Source organism: Schistocerca cancellata, chromosome 6 (assembly GCF_023864275.1).
Source record: "Schistocerca cancellata isolate TAMUIC-IGC-003103 chromosome 6, iqSchCanc2.1, whole genome shotgun sequence".
Lineage (NCBI taxonomy): Eukaryota > Metazoa > Arthropoda > Insecta > Orthoptera > Acrididae > Schistocerca > Schistocerca cancellata.
The window spans coordinates 424983711-425004197 of record NC_064631.1 but is presented as its reverse complement, the minus strand read 5'-3'; the positions used below and the strand labels follow the sequence as shown (position 1 = coordinate 425004197).

Below are 20487 nucleotides of genomic sequence, written 5' to 3'. Positions count from 1 at the left end.
CTCCATTTGAAAATCTTTGCAGACACCTCTTTAGTACATTAGATTCTGCACAGAAATTAGTCATCTTGGATTAAAAAATCTAGTCTGTTGCCTTGCTTCATTTCTGACTGTATCACTATTCAGCATAATAATAATACGAATATAAACATGACATGATATGTATATTCTACCGTGTTTGCTGTTGTTTCACTCTAGTTTCACAGTTTATTAGGTAGACAGGATTTAAATGAAATAGCAGCAAACACGAAAGAATACATGGCATAATATTTACATTCGTATTATTCTTATGGTGAAGAGAATACTGCATGTGATTCACGATTCATAAAAGTTCCTATTAGCAACCACCCCTTGTCACAGGTAGGAAAAAATTCAGATCGTAGAGTTGGCCATATTGACATACATTCCCAACAGTCTTGCCAGTCGGATTTCCGTAGTAGATTTTTAGTGATGACTTCAAATGCAGAGTGTGTTGTCATTTTCAGTACGTATACTGGTTTGATGCAGCTCTCCATGCTTTTCTATCCTGTGAAATGCAGAGTAGCAACACTTATAAAATAAGAATGAAAGTAACTTAGAAATTAAATGCTGAAATTTAAAACAAAATTTTATTAGGTTTGTAATACACCTTATACGAAATGTTTAAAATATCAGTCATGATTCTGAATCACTATCACTCGATTCTTCGTTGCCCATTTCTTCATACAGAGCATCGTCCTCCACACCATCAAGTGCACTGGATATCGAACATTTTTTAAATGCTTGTTGCACAGTATGATTTGGAACACACTTCCATGCATCATAAATCCATTGGCACACTTGCGACAAACATGCGCGTTTTACACGTCCTGTTAGTGTCAGTTGTCTGTCACTTTTCAAAAGCCAGTTTGTGTACATATGTTTAAGCTTGTCCTTAAATGGTTTATTCAAACAGACGTCAAATGGTTGCAGAATTGACAACATCCCGCCTGGAATTACTGCCAAGTCCGTTTTGCTTTCCTCTAATTTTCGTTTTACTGCAGGTGTTGTATGGCCTGCGTACGTATCTAATACCAACAGACTGCGTAAACTAAGCATTGCACCAGGACGGTGATTCCACACACGCCTAAACCATTCCAACACCATGTCCTCCGAAAACCACCCACTTTCGTTTGCTCGTACAATTACAGTTTTTGGAAACACTTCCAATTTCGGTAAAGTCTTTCGTTGAAAACAAGGAAGGGGGTAATTTATGTCCATCTGCTGTGCAAGCAAGCATGACAGACATCCGCTGTTTTTCACCCCTGCTTTGACGGCATGTCAAAATATATGGGAGTTTGGTCAACATTTCCTATCTGACCAAGAAGGTATTTCTTTTCTGTGCACTGCCTAATTATGAAGTGCTGAAATTCCACAAGTTTTTCTTCATAATTTTTCAGCAGCTTCTGTGCAACTGAAGTTCGCCTCCAAAGTGAAAAACCCCAGCGCTTCATAAACAGATCAATCCAGCTGTGACTAGCCTTAAAATTTTTCGATTTTTTACTCTCTAGCAATTTCATGTGCCCTAATTTTTAAAATTTTGGCGTTCACAGGCAGGAATTTCTGATGCTGTTCCTTAACAAATTCATTTAAAATCACTTCTAGTGCACGATATCGGCCACACTTTGGCCCACTAAATGCTTTCCTGCTACTTGAACATTCAAATAATTTTGTCTCTCTGCAGTCGCCATCGCCTGACATTGCTCTCATCGATCCCGTTCCGCAAAAGAAACAACTCCCCTCTTGAATTTGGCACTATAATGAAAGCGCTTCATTATGTTTCACTAACACCAACAAGCACTTCACAAAATTCCACTAAGCAATAAGTGTGCTATGTGAAACCTTAATGAGCCCCAGTGTATCAACTCATGCAACAATCCTAAAGCCTTGTGCATTATTGGTATTTTTGTGTTAAAAAATTTATTTTTGTTGCTACGAATATTTGAAAGGCTGTTACATTCGAAGATAAACAATACGGAATTTCTATTTACTTCGTTGGATAATGTATGAAAATGCAGTGGTCGAAACTCGGGCGGAGAAAAAAGCCCGTCTTCTACCTTTCTTTTTTTTAATTTATTTACTGACGCAGAGCTTTTGGTGCCAGTGCCTGCGAAGCATGCCTGTGTAGCGCTACATGTATTCGATGGCAGAAGTTAGTTGTAACGGCACCTACCAACATTTTTCAGAACTTCCACTTACTTTGCACTCGATTCTAAGCCACAGGCGGTTTTTTGGATTACAAAAACCAGAAAAAAGCGCGGCTTAGGTTCGAGTAAATACAGTACATCCTCCTACAAACCTTGCCACAATGATCACCATTCCAGAAATCCAACAGGATCTCCAGTCACTCCTCAAATCCTTAGGCCCATCCCAGAACCTCTCCCCAGAGTCCTCCTCTCTGCTCACCCCTACCACTCCCCGCACTCCTACCTTCTACATGCTTCCTGAAGTCCATAAACCCCACTGCCAACATCCCTAGATGTTGACGTGCACATCAACGATGGCTACATCAGTACCTCTGTCCATATCAGAGCTACTAACCACTAGCAATACCTCCACTTAGACAGCTGCCACCCATTCCATACCAAGAAGTTCCTTCTATACAGCCTAGCCACCTTTTGTCACTGGATCTGCAGTAACGAGCAGTCCCTCTCGAAATACGCCGGGAGTCTTTCATGAAGCCTTCACAGACCGTAATTATCCTCCCAACTTTGTACAAAAATAAATCTCCCGTGCCTTATCTTTCCAGTCTACCACCACGTCCCAAAGTCTCAACGTCCAGCCACAGAGGAGCATTCCTTTCGTAACTCAGTACCACCCAGGACTGCTGCAACTGAATTATATTCTATGCCAAAGTTTCAACTACCTTTCGTTGTGCCCTGAAGAGAAATGTCCTGCCCACTATCCCTCCCACAGTGGTATTCTGCTGTCCACCAAACCTACATGACCCCTGCTCCCAATCTCTTACCTCATGGCTCATATTGTTGTAATAGACCTGGATGCAAGACTTGTCCCATACACACCACCACCACCACCACCACCACCACCACAAACATCACCTATCCCATCAAAAACAGAGCTACCTGTAAAATCAGTCGTGTGATCTACAAACTAAGCTGCAACCCCAGTGCTGCATTCTATGTGGCGATGACAACCAACAAGCTGTCTGTCCACTTGAATGGCCACGACAAACTGTGGCCAAGAAAGAATTGGGCCACCTTGTTGCTGAGCACACTGCCCAACACAACATCCTTCATTGCAATGACTGCTTCACGCCTGTGCCTTATGGATCCTGCCCACCAACATCAGCTTTTCTGAATTGCGCAGGTGGGAATTTTCCCTGCAATACATCCTACATTCCTGTCCCTTCTGGCCTCAACCTCTGTTAGTCATTGTCCTCGCCCATTTAGCACCTTTCCTGTTCCCATTCGAGCACTACACTGCCCTCATTGCACCATCACACCCAGCCTTTTGTTTCTCCCCTTTTCCACCCCCCCCCCCCACCTCACTCCCCTGCCCTCTGTCTAACCTCCCAACTGCACACAGGTGCCCTATCCTCTCTCCACCTCATTCCTGCAAACTCCCCAGCAGCACTTCACTTCACTGCCCCCCCCCCCCGTACCCTACTATCCCCTGCCCCAGTCTCCTCCTTATCCCCACCCAGTCGCCACTCCCATCATGCACTGGTGGCTGCGGCTCGCAGTGTGGCTTCAGTTGCCAGAGAATGCAGTGGTGTGTGTGTGTGTGTGTGTGTGTGTGTGTGTGTGTGTGTGTGTTTGACGAAGGCCTTGCTGACTGAAAACTTATTTGTGACAGTCCTTTTGTTGTGCCTGTCTGTGGCTCAGCATCTCTGCTATATGGTGAGTAGCAACTTTCTTTTTCATAATATTGTTACATCCCATCCTGGATTGTCCATCGTTTGATTAAAACAGAAGTAATTTCTGGCATTCCCCAAGGTAGTGTTATAGGCCCTCTTCTGTTCCTCATCTATGTAGACATTTTATGAGACAATCTGAGCAGCTGTCTTAGGTTGTCTGAAGGTGATGCTGTCTATTATCGTCTAGTCAAGTCATCAACAGATCAAAATCTGTTTGCAAAATGATTTAGATAAGACATCTGTATGATGCAAAAATTGGCAATTGACCCTAAATAACAAAAAGTGTGAGGTCATCCACACAAGTACTACAAGGAATCCATTAAACTTACAAATCAAATCTCAAGGTCATAAATTCAAGTAAATACCTAGAAATTACAACTACGAACAACTTGAATTGGAAAGGTTATCTGGAAATGTTGGGAAGGTAAACCAATGACTGCTTTATTGGCAGAACACTTAAAAGATGCAACAGGTCTTCTAAAGAGTCTGCCTACACTAAGCATGTCCGTCCTCTCCTGGAGTACTGCTGCGTGGTGTGGGATCCCTACCAGATAGGATTAACAGAGTACATCAATAAAGTTCAAAGAAGGGCAGAACATTCTACTTCAACATGGATACTCTGCATCGTTCCAATCTCTTATAGCATGCAGAAAGAACAAACACCGATAGCTTTCCATACGAGCTCGGATTTCCCTTTTTTTTATCATAGTGATCATTTCTCCCTGTGTAAGTCAGAGTCATCAAAATATTTTCGCATTAGGAGGAGAAAGTTGGTGAATGGAATTTCGTGAGAAGATTCCACCGCAATGAAAAATGCCTTTGTTTTAATGATGTCCACCCCAAATCCTGTATCATATCAGTGACACACTCTCCCATATTTTGTGATAATACAAAACGTGCTGCCCTTCTTTGAACTTTACTTTTCTGATGTACTTCCAGAACACAGTTACGTTCCTTCGCAAAAATTTTGGCTGAGCTTATCTCCGGCTTTAGCCAGCTTGCAGTGCCAGTATTATCGAGAAACTCAATACACGATTTGGGGTGGAAACCATTAACACAAAGACGTTTTTCATTGCAGCAGGGTCTTTTCAGGATATTTCAATCACCACCTTTCTTCTCTGAAAGCGAAAATATATTGTTGACTTCAACCTATAGAGGGACACACAATCATCATAATAAAATTAGGGAAATCAGATCTCGTAAGAAAAGATGTGTGTTCATCTTTCCCACATGCTGTTCTAGAGTGGAATAATAAAGAATTAGTGTGATTTACAGAGTTGTCACAAAGTTGTAGATTAAGTGATGTAGCGAAAAGTCATTGTTAATACCATATACAGATTAACTGTTAATGTATACCTTGGCTTGTTTCACAACCATCAAGATTTTCTTTTTCGATGGGATCCACAGAACGCTATGTATGAGCCAATAACCAAGATTTTTATTAATTTCTTCAATCATAATTTGGGAATCTGTCATGTTGGAGCTGGACACAAATTATTGTAGTGACAATCAAATATAGAATTAAAGTTCGCTTTAGAAATTAAGTTCTATGCTTCACAAGATACGAGTCATTAAAAAGTTATTAACGTATGTGTGTGTGTGTGTGTGTGTGTGTGTGTGTGTGTGTGTGTGTGAAGTCTTACACAAATACATGCACTCTCTGCCAACCTCTCTCGTGGACATCTGGACAATCACACTAGCCACACCCTTTAACACAGTGTAAAAATGAGCAGATGTTCTGAAGCTGTCCATTAAAGAAGTTATGAAAGAAGCTAAAATACTTCCACAGGGACATGTGGATGGTTCCTCACACAAAAAGAAGTGTGAGCCAGCCACATAGATGACAAACAAAAAACCTTTTCTTAAAAAAGTCAACAAGCCTGACACCACGAAACTGTAGAAGTCATACCATGATTCACTTGATTGTCAGGTAAAATACTGTACAAAGCAAATCTGTTTGCAAATGAGATGCTGCCCTCTGTTTTGGATAAGTTTACTCAAATGTGGTGCACCGTGATACTTATGTCACAGGCACAACACGTAAGTGTTTCCTCTTGCCAGAGATAAAGTTAACTGTTTGCTCCCTTATTATTAAAGCAAAGGCAGAACAAATATCTTATGAAATTATTTCCACAAATAGCCATTCTGTGTGAAAGATATGGATTTATTGGAACAGTTAATTGCAGTTGCAAATATTTACTAATTTCTCTGAAATCTGGGAAATAAAACCTAAGATAAATTAGAAGCTACTGGAAATGAAGATGCATTATTAAAAATCACAAGAATGGAGTAGTTCCAGAAGAACCTAAGAACATGCAAACTACTGCAAATCTTATATCCATACACCAAGAATGTCATAGTGAAGTGAGTTACTTTAAACATGAGATTTTAAATAATGTTACAACAGAGCACTAGTCATAAGTCAGACTACCTTCGATATCTTGTCTGGTCCCAGCAGTTGGACTGATTTGGTCCTCACTCTCAGATGATGTAGCAAAGCACGCAGCAGATGTTGAACTTTTCACCTGTTAAAATGTTTTTATTATCATGACAGCTACTTTATTACAAATTATGTAACAATCTCATCTGTCTAAAGGAGAATATTAACATGCAAACTAATAATAAATCAAGATAAAGTGTGCCAAAAGGAGTGGGATAAAAATTTTAGCACGCAAATTGTGTGTGTGTGTGTGTGTGTGTGTGTGTGTGTGTGTGTGTGTGTGTGTGAGATGACAAATGTTCACTTTAACAACCAGGTAATAAAGGACAAGAAAAATGAACCACTCTCAGGCAGGGCAATGGATGTAAGTGGGGTAATATTAACTTAGTTTTCTGATATTACTGTCTATTTCATGTTACAACACCTAAATAGCACCTGCTCTAGGGCTGTCATGAGCTGGTGTGTCAAGAGTAAATATAATTTTTTGGCTTTGAAAGGTGCCACCAAACTGCTCACACTGCAGATTTAAGTGTACTGCCGCTTGGGCATGATTTTTGATGAAGCTAGTTATAATTGGCATTAAAAGTTTTCTGCAATGAATTCTTTTACGGGTTTGTGCTCTATTACATTGTGCTGCTAAACTGTGTCAGCTTTGTGGTGTGCTCCTTGCAGTTATTCACATTTTGGTTTGCTACTTCTCTGAAGCAGAAGGCTCTGTCTTCCAGCCTTCCTTTATTTCATGTATCAGCACATACACTCTTCCTCAATGTATTATCATTTTTCAGTCAGCATTTCACAAGTAAGTCAGGTAAAGTTATACGAAAAAGTCATAGGTTTTGCTTTTAAGCACACAAAGGATTCTTATAAGGGTTCCAGTCAAATGTGAGAGAATGAATGCGGAGTTCTTTGCTCGTAGCCACTGTATGTGATTGGTATCGCATGTTTCACATAAACAACTGAGTAAGTTCCAAATATGTACGCATTTTCTAATGTAATGAGAGCACGTGACGATGATAATGGTAGCCGGTCCGTCGGCTAGGGGTGATAAGCTTGGCGATCCATTAAAGCTTTTTGGGAGGAGCAAGCTATGAACCAGCATAGGGTTTGACCACCACCTTTCCAGAACACTGAAGTTGACGTGGCATTAAACTTCGCATGCACTCATTGTAGTCATCCACACCACACAGATATAGTACAAAATACCCATCCTTCATGAACAAAAGATGACTGTACAAAGAAAGGAAACCTTTCCCATTAAGAGGATGAATAACTCCATAGGGCTCTTCCAGCCAACAATTTCAGATGGTTATAGTTTTCAGTTTCTTAAGATGGAGGAGGGGAAGATTCACAGCATTGTGATGGAATATTCTCAATTTACAACTTATAAAACTGCTGATATAAATCTGACATCAACGAATAGACAGTAGTGTCACTGGAGTTTTGCAACAGAAAGCAATAGTGGTGTGGTGTGTATCATGACAGTTTACATACTCAAAGAAGACATTTCAAATTCATATTTTTATAAGATGAAGGAAAATATAAAGTGTCTGTGCTGTATCCATATGACCAGAGGAAATATGAATTTACTAGAACACACACAGAGGCAAAATTGCAATCAAAACAGTTTGGCAATCAAAGAAATATATAAACAAAAAAGGAAAATAATTTTAGCAGCAAATCAGGTATTTTTTCCCTCCTCTTGGATTAACAATTTAATATAATTTCTCTTGCAACAGGCACTGTACCTGCATGTACACACTGAGTACTACACTTCAAAACAGTCCACTGTTTCCCAATTGCACCGATGACTTATTTCTCTGTATCTGAACCTCAAAACATGCCTAAGTTGTAAGAAACTTTTGTTGTTTTCTAGTTTATGTACTTGGCTACAGCATCAACAAAACGCTGGTACATTTATTGATTCAAGTCAATTTCAATGCAGCTCCAGAGCCCTGTATTAAGTCTGCAACTTACATGAACATCAACAGAATTTTCATGCACAGTACTCATAGTAGCTGTGAAGAACACAGAATAAAATTATGGTGCACACACATCACTGTGTTGTGCTGCAAACGAACCTTGAGCAAACCGAGAATGAAGGCCTTTATAGGGTCAAAAGCACAGATCTTACTGAGGTTTATTACTTTTCTCCTTAATTGGAACAGTGGGGGGGGGGGGAGGGGGGAGCAGCATAAAGAGTGTCACAGTTACTTGTAAACTCAACCTACAGTATGGACACAATTATCAGTCGATTCTTTACTCATACATACATATAACAAAAGAAATTGTGCAATGCGTGGTGGTAGATACTTTACATCATTGCTAGTCATTCACTTCCCTGTTCTCACAAACAGAGCAGGAGAAACCTAGTGTATGCATGTCCGGTTATTTGTCCTACTTTCTCATCTTGTTCTTCCGGTCCTTATACCAGATACACTGGCGCGCGGGGGAAGGGGGGAGGGGTTCCAGTTCTTGAAAAGTTGTTGGTGATGACTTGTAGGTGGCAAGGCTCACACACTGTTACAATCAAATCATACCTTTTTGTGTATCATTATAATTTCAAAGGACCTGGTTGAACTTTTCCTAGTTATCAACAACAGATTTCTCATCCAGTCCCACTTCCTTGACAATTTTGCATTTATATTCTTACTCAGTTTACTTAACATCTACACTAACAAGTTCATAAAAAAGGTTTTCAGTATCACTGCACACTTGCACAGTGTTCTTAGCTACAAAGAGGTCATGGTAAGCCTGTACAATTATTTTGATGGATATAAGACACTTCTGATGCGAGAAATATTTTCTGCCTTTATAGGTTCAGTTTTCCCAAGGTTTATGATAGGGGCATGGGGGAAGAGACCAAACAACAAGGTCATCGGTCTCATCAGATTAGGGAACGACAGGGAAGGAAGTAGGCCATGCCCTTTCAAAGGAACCATCCCGGCATTTGCCTGGAGCGATTTAGGTAAATCACGAAAAACTTAAATCAGGATGGTCAGATGCGGGACTGAACCGTCGTCATCCCGAATGTGAGTCCAGTGTGTTAACCACTGCACCACCTTGCCAGGTACGGGGACTACTGCTCCAATAGCATTTATTTAATCCTACCTGGATCTCTATGTACTAAGGTAGTAATAAATACTACACGGGCAGTTTTCATCATTTTATAAACAAAGAGTTCTTTCCTCCTCCGAGGTCAATGCCTGACTTGGCGGTCGAGCCTTAGGATTGGGGGTTGGGGAGGGAGGGAGGGAGGGAGGGAGGGAGGGAGGGAGGGGGAGGGAGAGAGAAATGGGAGGGGGAAGCTATGCAAACAAGTCACCTCCTTTACATAGAGTAACAGCAGCCTTTACTCATACTTTTGTGTTTCATTAAGGACAGTAATTACATACAACAGAACTGTCCGCACCTTACCACATAGCAGTATATCAAATTAACAAGCCAAAATATGTTCCCTGCTGCTAACAAATAAATAAATGGAACTTAAATAGTTCTGAACATTAATATTACCTGTAATTTTTAAAATCTAGGCAGAGTAACTAACTGCTGGTAAAAGAGAAACACACATTTAGATAGAAAAATTTAAATTGTGAAAGATATATCACATGTAAGTCAAATTCTGAAGTTTACTTACAAAGTACCACTTTCTTGTTTACTAAATTACTGATGTAAAACTGATTTCCAACATCTTATTCAACATACTTATTATCTTAAAAATGAGAAGGAGCTACATGATTCAACCAAGATATGAACTCTTGTTTCTAAAAGTGAATCCATCTACAAATGCTTACCCTATCACTAACTAGCCGAGCATGTTTCAGAATCATAAGAATATGACCAAGAACTGAGATATTCATTTCTCCTAAGACCTCTCTGTTGAGGTACGGTAAGTGACTTCTTTCTATTTTATTCATAAAAAATATATTGCCGTAACTTCCAGCCACATCAGGTCCAAGACCTGCTTCTTTGAAGAAATCTGTCCACGCCTCTGAAAGCATAATATTTCAATCAATAAATTTCACAGAATATGAATTTGGAGTGAGTCATTCTCTTTTTTTTTTTAACAGATTGTATGTACAATGGGCCTAGTTTTAGGTACAGAGGCAGCAGGGATATGGTAAAATAAGTTAATTTCACAGTTTGGTAAATTCATTTTTTGTAATGATATTACCATAAATTAACTTCCCTTCATATTTTTCTTAGTTCTATACACAAACTTCTTAACCAGATGTCTCTCACAGATACGCCGAACGCATACAAAAAACATGGGAGTTCAAAAGGAAGGCAGCAGTAACTTCATTTAGAAATAATGTGTCACACTGATGTAAAGTCGAATTTTGCCTACACAACCTGTTGAAAACAATTATTGCAAAGTTTCTTTGTTTTACTTCTTTAATCATCAATCCACAATGTTTACTTAGAAGATGATTATACTGAATGCCAATTCATAACAATGCAATTGACAATGAAACACACAAAAATGAGCAGTCATACCATTTGTCAACTTGCAACTTTTCAACATGGTATAGACCTCTGACTATGCTACAGATTAGTCTCCATTACAACCATCAATGATAAGAATACCAATGTCACTGGTCAAAGCAGAATGGCCATATTGCTATCTTCAATGCACCAGAAAAATTGTTAAGAGCATCATGAACACAAAAACAGACCGTCTTGTGCAGAACTGCCATATAGTGTGTGCCAGTGGACCCAAACTCAACCCCCACTCCCAATTGCCCATGGTGCAGCTTGAGACCCGGGTTACAGCAGAAGGTAATAATGTGATTGTGAATTGGGTGAATTGGCGAAGCCAATAAACTGGAACGTGACATATAAGATGTGATAAAGGATTGGCTTCTAGGATATCATGATGTCACCGTCTGAGCCATACTTAACGTCCTTTTCACTATAAAAATTGGATCTGTGGTGTAATTTCTGGACACCTACATTAGATAATTGATAAGACTCAGAAGGGTATATTTGATACATTTTACGAACATGTCTATGAACTATGGAGAATACAAAAAGCGATACACTACGTAATTTTTACCCCACTGCCTTCCAAACTACACAAGTATGGATAAGTTAATCTTCGTATGAAGACAGAAGAAATTTATAGAGCAAAGACGATATATTACACGAGAAACACAGATTCCCATTCAAATAAGAATTAAAGCGCGGCTGCGAAACACACTTGGGCAACATCTAAAATGTCAGCACTGCTCTATATTACAAGTACACACACTGCACTCCAACTCACGAGATCAAATAATCAAATTACACAATTAAATTAATTAATAAGATACAAAGCACACGGTTCAAAATGCGTAGCATACAGTAACAATCTAACGTACCGTGTCAATAACAAAAAAATCTCTCAACACACCTGACGGCTTCATATACGCTTAATGGAAAGGTCGGTACCGCCATAGGTATGAGTGAGCCGTCAATTGTGTTTTTTCTTGATGCAGAATATACTTTACTTCCATTTTATCGTATACGTTTCAAAATGGGAGAACAAAATTACTGTTTCGTCCTATTAAACACGCGGGTTATACCACATAGCGACATGCACAATGGGAAAGAACTGAGAATGCTTCTACATGGAGTATTTATACATATCCATTCCCATTCTATTAACAAAGTTCATTTTTAATCTCACCAAGCAAATACTTGATCATCAGCGAGAAAACAATTACATTAATAACGTAAACAATTTTTCCTCCTTGATTTTTGTTATAAACAAAAATAAATAAGAACGTTCGCTAATTTATCGCTGACACGACTAAAAGACGAATCACCCACTGCAGAAAACTATTTCTCCATGGGTTGAAATATTTCATCTGATAAATACTTACGGGCATTCATAGCTCCACAAAAGTATTCTTCACAGGGTACGCAATCTCAATTTCATAAACAACAATCTCAATCCAAATAGCAGTAATTCTACACAAATGTTAAGATATACCACAGTTCTTCGCACACTGCACTTCGGAACAGCAGCAGCAAAACAATCGACAATCGCACCTCGCAATCGGCGAGCAGACTTAACATAAGCGTCGAGACTGCCATGATATAGGCTACGGATTCAACGTCTTTGCTGGGGCTACCCGTTTCAGACACAATACGTAACAAAATCATTAAACTAATTGTATGTATCATGTGATTTCACCTCAAGCTACTTATAAGGAATATTAAGTAGAAACCTGCGATGTTGTTTGAAAATTACCGGTTCTCTAATAATCACCACAGAAATTTGAGTAATAATCAAGTAGTTTAGCGCAGGACATAAGTAAAACTCCTCTAACAGATAGCGATTGTCTATCCAGTCTGAATTATGTAAACTAGCTACATCACTAACTATGTTTAAAATACCGTGCATTAACTGTACGGTTCATGATGACTTTGTACACATCAGAAGCCATTTTTTACCTTAGCACTAACGTAGGAAATCTGCAAGTCACAAATATATGTTAGAAAATGATGTATTATTTAACGGAACTGTTGGAGGGAGGGACTGAATGTCTGTCTATTGCCCAGATCCGGACGGAAGTAGTGATTTTTCGTGTGGAAGCACCGAGAATCATTTCGTATGTGATGAGTCCCACAGTAACTAATAGTGTGACTGATAAAATCAAAGTATTATATATCGCAGGTTGTGTAAGACAGTATTGGGTACTGACTTTGAGTAAGTTAATGGTAGAACATGGTTTTCCTGTCCTTACAACTAACCGGGTAAGGATGTGATGACGTCATTGCGATCTCAAATTAAGTTTATATTATTATAAGTCTTCTCCAGGCTGCTAGTTTTAAAAGGAAGTGATTGTGTTCATTCTTGTAAATCATTTACTGGTTTCTTTGAAGGAAAACAGGATATTTGAATGTAATGTTAAATCTGTTGGGTGTATTGGATTTGATTAAAAGTAAGGCCAATTATGGATATTTGTACAATAAAGACTGGTAATATGTTTGTGTAGCTAGTAGACCCAAACAACGTGATAGGTTCAAGTCCCTAGATGAAGAAGTACTCATTGTTTAAGCTTGTGAGCACTCACAGTGCCATTCGTTTTCGTGGCATGAAGGATGTTGAGTCCTAAGCCTAACAATAAGCGAATAAGCAGAATATTATAGAAACTTTAAGAGTAATGTGAATATTTACAATGGGGCTGGAAGAAGTAAGTGACTTGTAAACTCAGTGGCCAAGAGGAGGCAGAAAGCTAACATAGTGACAAATCAATTAGGTAGTTATGGTTATCATGATTGCAAATATAGGATCATTATCACTGCTTCACCAATCGGTTATTGTTGTGAACAGTAAACTCCATGTTGTTCTAAGCAAGAGTTGGCTAAAATGTTAAGAGCTGGAAGAAGCCAATAATGTGCACTGACTGACTACACCAGAAGTGGAATCCGCCAGCTTGTTTCCTGTTAGGTACAAGGATACCTGGGTGTATCGCATGGGTATGAACTTGGGAGAACTCTGCGACAAAAAAGAACATTGCTGGCGGTGCTTTGAGACCACATGTGAGCGATATTTGACTGTCAGTTCGTTAAGTGTGCAGATGTATCATGTTTGTACCACCTTAGTGAAAATCAAAAAAAGGGTTTACTTGGATTCTGGTCATGTTATTATACAACACACATCTCATCCACAGTGCAGCACTACATTGGTGTCCTATGACGACCAGCAACTACAGTGCTGATGTCCTACCACCATTGTGCTGTGAAGTTCGCACATCTGGACAGCAGTTCTTACGCTATGGTACCTGAGGCTATCGAAAACATCCTCCATGGTAGTGACACACTTCACGAAAGTGCTCAGCCAGTGAACAATGCTAATAAACAGTGGACTGTATCAGAAATTTTACTCTATGATTTCATGATGGACTCCACTTCGATCACAAACCGGGCTACTTCCAAGCCCCATCGATCTATCCAGCTGGATTCACCTGCACCTCCATTGCTGAGGTGTCATGCATGCCATGCCCAAATTCGTTTGCTCTGGAACACATACAAACAGGTGTCTTGTCTTCCAACTCGCCTATTGTGCTCCATATTGTGCCACATGTGTAGCCTAATTGCACGCCTTCCCCGTTTTGGGCTGGATAAACCAAGCCTGTGGTTGGTCGTTGTAGGCAATATTTTCACTTCAAGTGATGTTACCATATGACAGCACAAAATTTATCACACTGCTTAGGCACCTGAGTGAACAGGCGGATACAATGAGCAATGTCATCCTCATTTCACCTTCTAAGGTTGTCAGATTTTCAAACTAAAAATATGGGAAATTTTGGAAATGACAGCCAAAGTAGTCCCATCGTGATATTATTGACATGTTTTACCTTTAGAAGACCGTTATATACAACTGTATACAAAAATGTACACAAATAATGAGTGTTTCTCCAAACGTTTGCGTCTTTACAGAACATGTACATGGTACTCAAAAATGTTTAATTAAAACGACTTTCATAATTACCCATATTTACTGTAATATTTAACTGTATTCCCGGGTTCGATTCTCGGTGGGGTCAGGGATTTTCTCTGCCTCGTGATGACTGGGTGTTGTGTGATGTCCTTAGGTTAGTTAGGTTTAAGTAGTTCTAAGTTCTAGGGGACTGATGACCATAGATGTTAAGTCCTATAGTGCTCAGAGCCATTTGAACCAATTTAACTGTAGCAACTTTCATAGAATCGTAGCACTGTTGATGTTTACCGAATATTTAGCTACAGCAACTTTCATAGGATGATAGCTCTATTCATATTTGCCATTTGCTTTACACTCATTCAAAAATGTGACATATTTTACATGACTGAAAAACTCTGCAAGAAAGGTTGAAATTTGTAACTGTTTGTAATTTAGCCTTAATAATTTCAACATGATTTCTGTTTCTTACATCAATCCATTTGTTACTCATCACTAAAATATCGATTGTTGATTTGGGGACAATATTATTTGGATGATATAGAAATGGTGGCATAAATAAAGAAATACAACTTCATGAAACATGAGGGAAAAATTATCAAACTATACAGGAGACCTGTTGAAAATATGGGAGATGGGAGAAAATATAGATATAACACTGGAGACTTCATAAAATACATGAGATCTGGCAACCCTACTGACATTGTATAATAAATACATGTCTGCTAAAACAGAATTCCTTCATTGCCTCACCTGCTTGTAATGACAGTATTGCCAAGAAAGTAACATACATTTAAAGTCAATCATTTACAAAACATAAAAGAAATGCAATAAATTTGGTTTGTGAGGTTATTCATTTCAGTTCATAATAGGATCTTGAATATTTCAAAGTATGCACCTTTATTCTGATACTGTAACCAGTAACACAGTAACATAAGGAACTGTTTGCATAAATATTGTCACTTCTCTCTGAGCGCTTCAGTCTTTGCAGACAATATTGTTGGTGTAATTAATTATTCCGAAAGTTAAACTCAACTGAAAAGTAAAATGTGAGTTAATAAAGGAAGGAAAGCATGTATTGTCCTTGTACGAGAAATTGCACTGATTGGGCAGAGACTTACTTTATTGTAATAACTTTGGGAGCAATTCTCTGTGGCAGGCAGTTAGTTGTGATTGTGCTGTGTGCTCTGTGTGTAACTGTGAGCACTGTGTGATGATCAATGAAATACATATGGAGGAATATTTATAATGCGGCTACATGTGAGACAGCTCAAGAAGAGGTGTGCCACTATGTAGTAATTAAAGCACCATGACATTAAATGAAGGGACGAGGGAAATGGAAATTATTTATCTGCCACCGAACAGTGACGTCACAGCAACAACTCGGCTAAGTAATGTTTACTTGTAAAGGGCAGTTTCTTGTTAGCAGCATGTGGTCACATTTTGAAACAAAAGGATTAAATACAGTGGAAACAATTCATTTATTGTATTAACTATTTTCATTATCTATCATTACAAGTTCTTTTGCCATTCAAAAGTTTCGTTATGAGTATACTGTTTCTGTCAGCACGGAAAATTATTCAGTTAGTAACTGCATTACATTATCTTTGTGAGTAGTTATGTTGATTGGTCCAGGAAAAGTTTTTAATGTGTGTGCATGATGGTGTGAATAATTATTGCAGTTATTACATTACTATATTATTAGGTGATCCTGTGATGCAATGCAATGTCGTTAGGTACTCCGTGTCAACCTTGTATTTGTCATAGCTGTTTTGTTTCACACTAATTACAATTGCCATTAAGGAACATAAACTGCTAGTTATTTATTCATAACATATGCTTATTCCCGTAATTGTGGGACTTCATAACTAAAATTGATGTATAACACAAAACAGAATTTGACTCAGAACTGTAAGGAGAGCCTGTTCTTGTTATTAGTTGGCTGTATGAAGTTATTGTCGATCGGAAGTTAATCCGATTTATAATTGAGGTAATAAACTCTATTTGTGAACGTAACAGCGCCTGTTACTATACAGTAGTAGTCATTTCACTAGAAAACTTTGATAGAAGGCGAGACCTCTCCGAATCGAGTAAGAAGATCGCTTCAAGAAAGAGAGAACAATCGCACCATGCACCACTGGTAAAGTTGGTTTATCATAATGGCACCGCTGCATTGCTGGAATATCGCTGACAGAAACAGCTGCAAAGAGACCTGAATCAATAAGTGGGCTACAGAATATTATCAGGAAATCTGAAGAGACAGTTGAATTAGGTGGAGGAGCAGGGAGGAGGAGGTGGCCCATTCCCATGGCAGTTGTTGATGAAGTTGCCATAGCTATAGCCAACCTTGCAGCACATACCTCAAATTCTGCAGAAAATGCTCTAGATGTGTCATGGGAATTGTCTCTCCCCTAGTCAACAGTTCAAAAGATTTTACAGTGCATTTTACACTAGTATCCCTACAGGATTCAGAATGTGCATCAAGTGAAGTCCCAAGATAGGGTACAATGTTGTGACTTTGCCCTTTGTTTTTTAGCACACATGTAAATGGATGACATGTGGCCAGGGAATATTCTTTGGATGGAAGAGACACACTTTACTCTGCCTGGTGCTGTGAACGCACATAACTGCCACTTATGGGATTCTACTTCACCAAATGTTGTCTAGGAGCATCCACTGCACTTAGCTGATGTGACTGTGTGGTGTGGTTTCACAAGTTCCTTTATTCTCAGTCCATTTTTCTTTGAGGAGATGACAACTTGTGAGCCTGGTTAGGAGTACAGTGATATCTGCATACTATAAGGACATCCTTGAGCAGCATGTGATTCTAGCCATGCAGGAATACAGATGTATCCACACCACTGTTTCCGTGCATGATGAGGCAGCGTCACATGTTGCTTGAAAGGTGAAGGATTTGCTTCAAGAAACCTTAAGTAATGCCATATAATCTCTAGATGATTTCAAGATGTATGGCCCTCCAGATCCCCCAACTTAAATCCATGTGACTTCTGGTTGTGGGAAAATCTAAAAGATAGTGTTTATCAGGGATGTAACCAGACTCTTCATGATCTGAAGGGTAACATATGATGACATATCACTCTGATTACAATGGATATGTTGTGAGCAACTATCGACCATGCCATATTATGGATGCATATTATGTTGCTGAGTCAGGAGATCATTTTGAACACATGTAGTAAGCTGTGACTATATCCAAATAAAAGTACAAGAACCATCGTTTCATGTGTTTGATCGTCCCTCTCCTTTTCCTGCAACCACACCACATTCTGACTGCTTACAGCATCATATTTTCACCTGGTGGTGGCAAAAAGTAGAACTATTAATTTTTCAGCATACACGATGATCACACTTATTAATGAACTTACCTACAATGTTCCAGAATCATGGAATGTATACAGCCTGCATTGCAGCACTAGGAACAACATCAGTAAAATCACCACCCTGTATCATGAGTGTATGGAAGAGATAAATAGGTTAAGTGATGATTTTACAGAATATTGAGAAGAAAAGAGGGGAGCAACAAAAGAGAGGTTTGAAAGATATGTTATGGACAATAGTGAAGGTAATGAGTAAGATAAAGTAGAGTACAGTAGTGAAGAGGTACTTAGTTAGTCAGTTAATTAGTTAGTTTCATGTTCCACAAATCATTTTTCAAGATAAATCATAATACAAAAATTATTTTTTTTAAATATACAGATGTGAGTTATTAATTCATACTCACCACTATTTGCACACTACAATAACAGAAATTCTTCTATGAAATAGACTTATATCACTTGATAAGTGTTCAGAAATTGTAGTTTCAGCATCGTACACCCTTTTTTGTACTAAAGACAACCTTAATGTAGAGTAATGGTTGTCATTTTTCCTTCTAGTACTGCAATTATTTACATCATTGTTGCTTTTGAACTGCAGTGGACTATTTACAACAAACTTCATGAGGGAATAAATACACTGTGAAGCAGTGGTGGAAAATGTCCAACTCATTAAACAAATTTCTACGAGATGATCATGGGTAAGCACCACGTATTGTTCTTACAGCACGTTTTTGAACTATGAAGGCTTTCCCTCTTAAAGATGTGTTACCACAAAACACTAATGAATGAAAACATGCAAATTACATCAATTTACTCATTTCTATTCCCAAGATCTGCAATGATTCTAAGTGCAAATGTGGCTGGACTAAGTTGTTTTAGGATGTCCACAGTGTGCGTATTTAAGTTTAAATTCTCATCAATATGGACATCTAAACTTTTTATGTTCCTACCCTGTTTATTACTTCTGTGTGTTATTAATTTAGTACTGCCAGATGTGAAGAACTGAATACTTACATGTTGTGTCTTTTTAAAATGAGAATGAGAACATTTGCAGAAAACAATTCAATGAGGCTTTTAAGAACATTTTTTACTATTCCTTATGTTTCTGTATATATTGACTGCAATGCTAGTGTCATCTCCGAAAAGAACTAGTTCTGTTTGAAGATTGAATCTTGCGGAACCCCATACATGATTTCTCTGCAAGAACAACATTCCCAGACTACATTTATTGAATTACTAACAAGGGAACCTCCCCATCGCACCCCCCTCAGATTTAGTTATAAGTTGGCACAGTGGATAGGCCTTGAAAAACTGAACACAGATCAATCGACAAAACAGGAAGAAGTTGTGTGGAACTATGAAAAAAATAAGCAAAATATACAAACTGAGTAGTTCATGTGCAAGATATGGAACGTCAAGAATACTCTGAAGTCAGGAGTGCTGTGGTCCTGTGGTTAGCGTGAGCAGCTGCGCAACGAGAGGTCCTTGGTTCAAGTCTTCCCTCGAGTGAAAAATTTACTTTCTTTATTTCCCCAAAGATATGATCTGTCCGTTCGTTCATTGACGTCTGTGTTCACTGTAAAAAGTTTAGTGTCTGTGTTTTGCGACCGCACCGCAAAACCGTGCGATTAGTAGACGAAAGGACGTGCCTCTCCAATGGAAACCGAAAACATTTGATCGCAAGGTCATAGGTCAACCGATTCCTCCACAGGAAAACACGTCTGATATATTCTATACGACACTGGTGACGGCATGTACGTCACATGACAGGAATATGTTCATTGACATTGTTATTGAAGTCGCAAGCTATATTTGCTGGATTCATATTGCCCACGGAATACATATCACGTATTTAATGCACTCTCGTCCAAAGTAGCGAACAGTCAACTGCCAGCCAGGGAGCCTCGTTAGCAGGAATACTCTCTCTTCCGTGCGCTGTAGTCGACTGACGTCGTGTGTTTCGATGTAGGTTTAGGTGTAGCGTCCCCATACTACGGCGCAGTTACCTCACATTGGATGGATGGACAGACAGATAATAATTGTTTGAAAATAAAAAGTTCAGCTTTTCACTCGAGGGAAGACTTGAACCAAGGACCTCTCGTTCCGCAGCTGCTCACGTTAACTACGGGACCACGGCGCTCCGGAGCTCATATTATCTTTGATGTTGCCTATCTTCCACATGGACTACTCAGTTTGTATATTTTGCTTATTTTTTCATAGTTCTACACAACTTCTTCCTGTTTTGTCGACTGATCTGTGTTCAGTTTTTCAAGGACTATCCACTGTGCCAACTTATAACTAAATCTGAGGGGGGTGCGATAGGGAGCTTCCCTTGTAAGTAAAATGTTCTGCATTCTTTTGGTGTTGAAGTATCAGTAGGATTTAATGAATA

At 38.9% G+C, this 20487-nt stretch overlaps 1 protein-coding gene across 3 annotated transcripts in view; it reads right to left on the bottom strand.

The window, feature by feature from the left end:
- The window catches only part of LOC126191171 (uncharacterized), a 101159-nt gene extending 88802 nt beyond the window's left edge, over window positions 1-12357 (bottom strand). The window contains exons 1-3 of one of the 3 annotated variants that reach the window (XM_049931945.1): window positions 12194-12357; window positions 10124-10320; window positions 6324-6417 (exon numbers count right to left, since the gene is read on the bottom strand). In XM_049931945.1, the coding sequence (XP_049787902.1) occupies window positions 6324-6417; window positions 10124-10320; window positions 12194-12203 (301 nt within the window). In that variant the 5' untranslated portion in view covers window positions 12204-12357. The remainder of the gene's footprint in view (window positions 1-6323; window positions 6418-10123; window positions 10321-12193) is intronic. The other 2 variants (XM_049931946.1, XM_049931948.1) reach the window with 2 other exon arrangements.
- Between the last annotated feature and the right edge of the window lie 8130 nt (window positions 12358-20487).